The sequence below is a fragment of the Onychostoma macrolepis genome, chromosome 07, assembly GCF_012432095.1.
Source record: "Onychostoma macrolepis isolate SWU-2019 chromosome 07, ASM1243209v1, whole genome shotgun sequence".
Taxonomy (NCBI): Eukaryota; Metazoa; Chordata; class Actinopteri; order Cypriniformes; family Cyprinidae; genus Onychostoma; species Onychostoma macrolepis.
In genome coordinates, this window is record NC_081161.1 from 41000980 (window position 1) to 41010387 (window position 9408).

At 39.6% G+C, this 9408-nt stretch overlaps 1 protein-coding gene across 1 annotated transcript; it reads left to right on the top strand.

Moving 5' to 3' along the window:
• The first annotated feature begins 3421 nt into the window (after window positions 1-3421).
• On the top strand, window positions 3422-7327 carry mex3b (mex-3 RNA binding family member B). Its single transcript, XM_058783692.1, has 2 exons — window positions 3422-3978; window positions 4662-7327. Exons 1-2 carry the CDS (start codon window positions 3747-3749, stop codon window positions 5984-5986), a joined length of 1557 nt encoding a protein of 518 aa, XP_058639675.1. The 5' UTR covers window positions 3422-3746; the 3' UTR covers window positions 5987-7327.
• The last annotated feature ends 2081 nt before the right edge of the window (window positions 7328-9408 follow it).

The following is a 9408-nucleotide window of genomic DNA, read 5'->3' on the forward strand; positions in this document are numbered from 1 at the left end:
GGAACGTGCTACCGTGGAAAGTATAGATCAGATCATTTGGACTCGGAGGAACTTGATGAGTTTTGATTGCGGAATTGGCCAATCTGAGTGCACTTTGAGATATTGCTGAGGTTTCTTCGGAAAGTCTACAGGATAAAATATGAGATTACAGGGTTTTTTTTTTTTCTTCCAAGAGAAAGATCTGAGAGATAGAACGCCTCATTTTCTCTTCATTCATTGCATTTTAAGTGAAACAGCTTATGATTATTATATGATTATCTAATGATTTTATCCTTCTTGTATGTAGCACCTTCAAAAGCTTTTTAGCTTTTACAGGAATTTTAGCAGAATTTTTAAGTGTGATTTTCCGTTCACCTGTGTTATATTTTATATATATATATTGCCATAGTATATTTTAACAACAACAATAATAATAATTAAAAATATAATAATAATTATTATTTTCTAATAGTAATAAAAAAAAATATATAATTGTTTTTATAAAAATACATTACAAAATCAAATTTAAATGTAATAAATTATTATTTTAATATTTTATAATAGTATAAATAATAATAATTATCATAATTATACATTTAATAGTTATACAAAATAATTTTGTCCTTCAAACTGTATTCATAATAAAGCTTATTTAGTCTTGACAGACTTACAGTATTTCATATAGAGAGAGAGGAACCATCACATCTTTTTAAATGAGTTTTCTTATTTCTTGGGATGCAATAAAATGTGTGAGCTGTCATAAAACAAGTTTAACAGGAAAAAGATGTCCTCGTATAAGTTGTGTCATGACAATGATCTTCCGTCTGTCACTCCATCTGGGCAGCAGAAAGGACATCAATCATACCCACTTTTGAAACGGATCTGGAAAGACATGCGAAGTGGTGGTTTTTAAACAGACTCTGTGGCTGAGGCTTTCGACCGCTGGCTCTCTCTCTCTCTGTGTGTGTGTGTGAGGAGTAATGAAGCCAGCACGTACAGAGGCTGCTCCTCAGCCTTTGTTCTCCACAGTCTGTAAATGCGATTGATCAGCATTGGAAATGCAATAGGATATCTTTCAGAGTCGTCAACTTTATCCTATTGCGTGCAGTTCAGTGTTAATTACACATGAAACATGATAATACATGTGAATATTGAATAGTAGTCAACATGTAAATATATACACTTATATATTATAGTGCTTCTCCAGTGTTTGATTTCACAATACAGTACAGAATACGCTCTATAACTATGCAAATCACAAAACAAAGTGACTCACTCCGAGCTTCTGAAGCTAAAAAGCGTAGAAATAAGCCATACATGTGGCTTTAGCATAATTCCCACCTCCAGATGTTTCTCAATGCAGCTCTTAAGCTCAGATTGTGAGCTGGCTTGTGCTAAAACTAAAAAAGAAGGGGTGAAGAATAAAAAAGGGGTGAATATGAACAAAAAAAAAAAAAAAAGCCCCTGACTCACATTCTCAGGTTTGGGGGCAGTTAATATTAGCATACCTATTGTTCCTCAGGAGTGAGGTGACAAAGAAAGTGCTTCTCGTTTCAATGCCCCTGAATTGGTTTGAAATTTTCTTTGTGTAAAAAGAAGCAGATTTCCCTGCCCCCACCCCGTCTTCCCGCTCGGGCCACAAAAGGCGCATTTGCCTGTAGATGCTTTTTAGATCCATTGGGAGATCACCAATAAGCACTTCCATCATGCTCTTTAACATATACCGGCCAACAACAGAGTGCTTGAGAGTAATGTTAATAGCTAACCAACCATTAACTATGCCAATATTTGTGGATGGGATGAAATATTGATTAGTCATCTCCTCGCACTCACTCGTAAATAAATTGATATGGAATTTTGAGCATTGTTTGGGTATGATAACATGACAATAACCTATGATTTTGAAGCTTGTTTTGCACTGATAATCAGGATGCCTCAAAAAATGAGATGAAAATATTGAAATCAGTTTCACAAATTCACAACTCAGTGGCTTTATTAAATGTTCTATTTTTGTGCATTTCCAGCCAAATGTTACTGACCGAAGTGTAAACATGAGGACATCTCAAGGAAATGAAATGATTTAACACAATCACTTAAAGTTGCTTGTGAGAGGAGAGGGGAGGAGAGGCTGGTGTCATTTGGACAGGGACTTTGCATGTTTTGAATAAATGCATAAAATTATACAAATGTGGTGGTTCACTTTATAAGCAGGCTGTAACCAAAATGTGAATGAATGCTAAACGTATTTCAGAGAGAGAGAGAGAGAGAGAGAGAGAGAGAGAGAGAGAGAGAGAGTGAGAGAGAGTGAGAGAGAGGGTGTGCGGCAGACAAAGAGAGTGCATGTCTTGGCACGTTGTCCTTCATTGAGGCTTTTGAACAGCACATGTAAAGGTCACTTAGAGGAAACCGAAAATAATTATAAATTGTTTCGCAGAACCTAAATTAGATGCAAACTTAAGCAGCTAATATACTCTAAATGCAAATTATTATCAGGGGCTTGACTAATATTGAAGGTGCACAAAGAAGGTTTTGTTTACATTTAGCCGGCTCCCAATAATCGTCCCAATAATTGCAGTGGACTTGGTTTTATTTGCACCTATCAGCCCGGATAGGTGCTTTGCACACATTGTGACAATGGATAATTACTCTGTTTGTTTGATTTATGCTTTGTTTGTTTGATTTATGCTTTGGTCATGTGATGCCAACACTATGGCAATCAAACCATGTAGAAAGATCTTTGTATATGATATTACTCAAAAATGCTGTTCATTTATTAATGCCTAAAAAAAAAAAAAAAAAAATGTTAACAATTCCTGAGTGAAGCCACCTTGGGGTTAGTAATAACAAAAGGCCAAAAAATGATGCAGGTTTACTGTAACACTGACCGAATCTGCACATTTTCAGCGTTATCACCTTAAAATGTAGTTATTTAATTTATTTTGCCAGTTTTTAACAAGTAAAGCAAATCCATACCCACAAAGACATGATGCTAAACACTGCACCTCAGAACAGACACAGTTATGTAAACCTCTTCCTGTATTATTTCTGCATTCATAAATGTCATCCAATGCTTTATTTAATTGTTGAAGTTTATTCTTGTTTATACTTGCAATAAAAAAATTGTTGGTTCATACTTGCAATAAAAAAAAAATAAAAAAATATATATATACATATATATATATGTAAACCAATAGCTCTTTATTAATGCACGTCTTCACACTTGTTGGGTGAAGAATCGTGAAAACGAGAAAGTTAAACAGTAACTGTAATGCACATAAAATGTGTTATGTTGCTTTTTAATAAGACCACAAAAGAAAAGGGCGGGGCGCGCCGAGCTGTGGCTGAGCTCGGTCTCGGTCCGGGATCCGTCCAATCAGCGCGGCGCATGCAAATCGCAACCGAGCTCCGCACCGTCCCTGCCCAGTCAGACCGGGGGTGACGTCATGCGCACATATTCTCCGGTAGTGCCGCGTCTGGCTGCAGCGAGTCAGACAGCGAACAGAAACGAGCTGCAAGGGAGGGGTGCGCACTCTAAAGGGGAATATCGCCACCACCGGCTTTCCAGTCTCCGGGAATAACGCGTATTCCACGCTTCGGGATTGCACTGATTTTTTTTTTTAATTTTTATTATCATTGTTGTTTGGACACAAGGAGCAAGGACGCGCATTGAATTCGCACCAGTGGAGCTTTTTTAAATCCTGCCGTTCCCAGCTCAATCCCACCCTCCTCCTGTAAGTTTTCCCTCTTTGTTTCCAGACCCATCCAAGATGCCTAGTTCGCTGTTCGCCGACATGGAGCGGAGCGGCAGCGGCGGACAGGGGGACGCCCTGGATGACCAAAGAGCCCTGCAGATCGCCCTGGACCAGCTCTCGCTGCTCGGTCTGGATAACGATGAAAATTCGCTGTATGACAACGAGCCCAGGAAAAAGAGCGTGAACATGACCGAATGCGTTCCCGTTCCCAGCTCCGAACACGTTGCTGAAATCGTTGGCAGACAAGGTAATCATCATCATTATCCTCTTCAAAGACATGCGTGCATGCTGTTATTGTAGCATGTGTAGTCATTTGCATGGGGAATGTAGGTTATAGCCTATTTTCAACTGCACTGCCCTCCTTATGTCCGACCAAACAAAAGCAAGCAAGGGAGCGCTGACACAACCCATGCATATCTACCTTTAATGTGTCATCACGTTAAATACACAACATTCCTGTGCATATCTAGAGCGAAGTGCCATTTTCTTCAGACAGCGGCTCTTTCTTTCTTTCTTTGTCTCAATGGACTTTGTTTACACTCCCTATGTAGCCTATTGGGAATAGACTTCCTTAACCAGGAAACACCATTATATAGCCTGGATCCAGGCGACAACACGTTCTGTAGGTTATCTACAGAAAGCAAGTTGTTGACAGTATGATTAGAGTGTCGGACTCTCTGGAAAATCCTGAATTCAGCATGCATTTTTTTTCTCTGCCTGTGCTATTTTTGACCCTGTATGTCAAGTAGCCGAGCATGTGGTTTGAATTTATGCCGCACCAAAAAAAAAAAAACAAAAGAGAGAGAGAAGCGAAATTTGCTGTCCCCTGAAGACTGTGCGCTTGCACCCATCCTGCATCTTTTTGATTTGTGCCTGATTGTGTTTGCTTTGTCTCATTTGTGCTTTTTTTGTTTTTTCTCGCAATTGTAGGTTGCAAGATTAAAGCCCTGCGAGCAAAGACCAATACGTATATCAAAACTCCAGTGCGGGGAGAGGAGCCGGTCTTTGTTGTGACAGGCAGGCGAGAGGATGTAGCCATGGCTCGGAGGGAAATCATCTCAGCAGCCGAGCACTTCTCCATGATCCGAGCCTCACGGAACAAAAACAGCAGCCTAAACGGGAACGCCACAGCGCCCGGCCCGCCCAACCTGCCCGGACAGACCACCATTCAGGTGCGGGTGCCCTATCGGGTGGTGGGACTAGTGGTTGGCCCCAAGGGGGCCACCATCAAGCGCATCCAGCAGCAGACGCACACCTACATCGTCACGCCCAGCCGCGACAAAGAGCCCGTTTTTGAAGTGACCGGCATGCCAGAGAACGTAGACCGGGCCAGGGAGGAGATCGAAGCACACATCGCCATGCGCACCGGTGGCCTGATCGAGTTCACCGACGAGAACGACTTCCACGCCAACGGCACCGACGTGGGTTTCGATTTGCATGGGAACGCCAGTTTGTGGAGCAAGCCCAGCTCCAGCGTCACTCCCACTTCGGGTCGCAAGCCGTTCTCCAATTACCGCAACGACAGCTCCAGCTCCTTAGGGAGCGCCTCTACCGATTCGTATTTTGGCGGCAACAATAGCAACTCAAGGCTGGCCGATTATAGCCCGCCAAGCCCCGCCCTCAGTTACACTGCCTCCAGCAACGGCAACAACAACAACAACAACAACGCCAATGGATTTGTCTACGGTGGTGAGGTGATCTCGCCCGATTGCACTGACTTGGCTTTCGATCCGTCGCCAGGGTTCGACCCTACTCCGGCACCGCCGGGCCTGATGTGGTCACAGTATGAGCGCGCCGCCAACAGCACCTCGGCCTCATCGCCCGTTTTCCCCGCCAATGCTTCCACGAATGCCAACGGCCTGCAGCGCCGAGCCAACCAGCCCAGGCTGTCCCCGCCTTTGCACCAGGCCAATGGTGCGGCCGAGCATCCGTTGGCGCGCCGGGTGCGCAGCGATCCGGGCGGAGGCACACTCAGCTTCCCCGGTTACTCGATGGGATCCCATCACCCTGGCGTTCCCTCCGACTCATCCATCTCTTCGTCCTCCTCGTCCTCCTCTTCATCCTCATCTGGGACGAGCCGCAAGGGAAGTCGGGACTGCTCGGTGTGCTTCGAGAGCGAGGTGATCGCGGCTCTGGTGCCCTGCGGCCACAACCTGTTCTGCATGGAGTGTGCCAACCGCATCTGCGAGAGGAACGAGCCCAAATGCCCCGTCTGCCATGCTGCAGTTACTCAGGCTATACGTATATTTTCCTAAAGGGTGTCCATGCGCCCTCGGTGACTTCGCGAGAGCCTAATAACGTGTGTTATTGTACGTGTATATACATATGTATGTAGAGCTGCAGTATCCAAAAAGGGACGGCCATTGTTCATACTGTACTGTAGCTCGGGACAAATATTTTCAACATCTAATGCATGTTTTAAATATTCAAGCCTAGTAATCAATAGTTTTAGTCAACTGTACACAAGCAAGCGTTAATGAAGTAAGGACGGCCGACGGTCTCACCCGAGGTACCTTAGACTGTTAGCATAAACGAGCCTTTCGATTCCGCTGATCGAATGTACTGGTAGCAGACCTGGAGTTCGGGGGAATCTGGACGGCTTCCTGTCTGACACACACACACAAACACACGCGCACACACACACACACACACACACACAGAGAGAGAGACTCACAACGGTGTGGAGATACTGCAGCTTACGCGATGGAACTCGTTTGAGGGAGAACAGCAACATATCCTACATATATATAAATATATATGTATAGATAAAGCAGAAATTCCACAAGTTTTAAATATTCATGATGACATTAATACAGATTGAAGTATTTTATTCTTTTTTGACTTGAAAGATTATATTTCGTATTGCAAAGATGTTTACAGATATTTTAATTTAAGTTCAGTGAACTTTTTTGTAGCTGGGTTCAAATATCTTTTTATTTTTTAGTATGGCCTCGTGGCAACGAACACTGTATTATTTTAATATCACTCGAAAAGCGGATGGCGATTCAGACCACGAAATGTGCATTTGCATCGGACAGTATTCTGTTGGGTTGGAGGGTTTCTAGGTTCAGCAAAAAAAAAAAAATGTCTTTTGAATCCGTTTCACCCAGCATATTTTCTATTCAGTAATATAAAGCATATTTTATTCTATATTATTACAGAATATGTCGAAATGTATAAAACTTAGTACGTTCAGACAAAAAGGAACCGTTTAAGCTTTCTAAAAATTTGTATGAATTAGATTCCAGTGGGTATCACAGAGTTCTGTTCTGTTGCACCACTATAGGTTTAGGATTTCTATTTTAATACATTTGTTTACCACTTGTTTATGTATATGTAGGTGAAGTTACTTGAGCGTCTATGTACTTTATTGAGCAAAGTTTAAAAACAAAGTATATTTTATTTTATGATAAAAGGCCTTTAACCTCATGGTCAAATACTAATATTATATTTGCTGAAACAAGATTTGAAAATGTATCAAGAGTTTTATTTTTCTGACATTTAAAGTTCTACATGATAAAGTAAAACTTAAGTAATGGTGCTACTTCATGTTTTTTTAAGTATTTCTATATAAGTCCAATAAAATGGTACATGAACGAGAAGTGTTGCTTCGCTTATTGTGAAAACATCTGTACTGTGTTTTTATGCTTGCTTGCAGCTTCAAATTCCTTTTGCTGGAAAGTTTCTTAGGAGGCCTTTGAGGAAAAAAACACTGCTTGCTTTCGTAATACAGCATCATATGTTGCATTGAGATCATATTTGGTCCTTAAAACCACTGCAGTGATGAAAAAATGTACGATTGGCTTTTACTCGTCTAGTGACTTCTGACAGGTTAAAATATACTTATTATGGTTTTCAAAGTGTGCGAGACAGGTCAGGGGTTAAGTTGATGTCAACTGTTTACAGTCATTGAGTAGTGTGCATCTTTATGTTTTCCAATGCTGTTTTTTTTAACGTTCATTCCTCCCAGAAGCATTTGCAGTGTCATGTGGTTTTTTTGTGGAAAGACTGACTGAGAATATTCCCTGGTTGTAGATAATAAATGCACGGCAAACAGGCTTTAATGACTGGTTTAAAATGGAAACATCCAAATGCTGGCTTCACAAACCGGCCCTCATAAACCGTACTATTAGGAAACAATCCCAGTGCTCGCAGAAAAGAGCTGACAAGTGTTAGACCTAAATTCAGAACACATGCCCTTTGTTGGGTTCACAGCTTGACTTCTTAACAAGACGCGAATAAATACAGGAAGCAAATGTTTAGTCGGGCTGGTCCCAGGGTGGGTATAATTTCTATTATGTGTAAGGGAGAATGAAGCTGGTTGGCACAGGGTTGCACTTTAGGGTCAGAAGTGGGTGCCGATGCAATAAACTGTACGTTTTCCCTCATAGTGATGGGTTGGTTGGCACATGGAATATTGAATTAAGGTTAATTAATTATTCATAGCTGATGAGCCTCCCTGCTGTTTATTTAAATGAAAGATGGAGCTAAAACCATCATTTAAGACTGTACAAAATGGGTTAGAATTAATCATATAAATCATTTATCATATGATTCTGATTAATTATGTATACTATTAATATATATTATTATCACAGGTGTGAGTTTATTTTAAAAGGGTTTTTCATTTTTATTATTTATTTTATTATCATCATAGGTGTTAGTTTGTTTTAAAAGGGTTATTTACTGATTGATTTTAAACTTGCAACCAACATGCATTTGTTTTGTTTTTAAGTTAATCATTAAGTTGGTCATATCATAAATAGGCCTACATCATAAATGACATAATCAATGTATTATATTATTATGATTCATTATGTATTATTAATTTAGATATTTTATGATAGGTTTTAGTACACTGGCAATCAACCAATCTAAAGAAGGTTAGAATTAATTATATCATATAAATGTATCATATATTAATATATATATATATATATATATATATATATATATATATATATATATATATATATATATTGTTATGATTGGTGTAACATTTTCTTTAGCTTTATAACACTGCTAGCCAACCTAAAAAATAAGGGGTTAAAATGAATAATGATAAAGTTATCATTTAATTATGTATATTATTAATATATATTAAGATAGGAGTCAGTTTGGTTTAAAATAGTTTTCTAAAAAAAAAAAAGTGTTTAAAAAAGTTATATATTATTTATTATATGTCATTATATATTATTTTAATAGGTGTTAGTTTGGTTTAAAATGTTTCCTTTTTAACACTTTGTTTTTAACAAAAAAGGGTTAGAATTAATCCCATGATAAAATAGGTGATTATTAAAATAGGTGTTTATTTAAAATAATATTTTTTAATATACTGCCAACCAACCTAAAAACAGGTTTGTTTTTTTAACCTGCGAACCACAGCTGGGTCAGGTTACCCTATAGTATATATTTTTATTTTTTTATTTTTATCAAGCTGCAGCATTGGCTATATATTCAATTCTGAAAGTATTAATATCCTGGAAACATCCAGAATACCAATAAAATATCTCTGTCCTCTCCAAGTACATCATATTCCCAGCCCTTTGCTCCCCTAGCTAATCAAACCACTGGATCTAAGTAGGAAACTGAGATTGGGAGCAAATGTCTGGGGTGTCTGTCTCCCAGCAGCCTTAGCTGGATGTGACAGTGACGATTTGTAGGAAGGAGGTCATTA

Excerpts from the sequence above, each read along its gene's own strand:
- mex3b (XM_058783692.1), top strand. The coding sequence starts at position 3,747 with ATGCCTAGTTCGCTGTTCGCCGACATGGAGCGGAGCGGCAGCGGCGGA. Across the intron at positions 3,979-4,661 it reads TGAAATCGTTGGCAGACAAG|GTTGCAAGATTAAAGCCCTG; the intron begins GTAATCATCATC and ends TCGCAATTGTAG.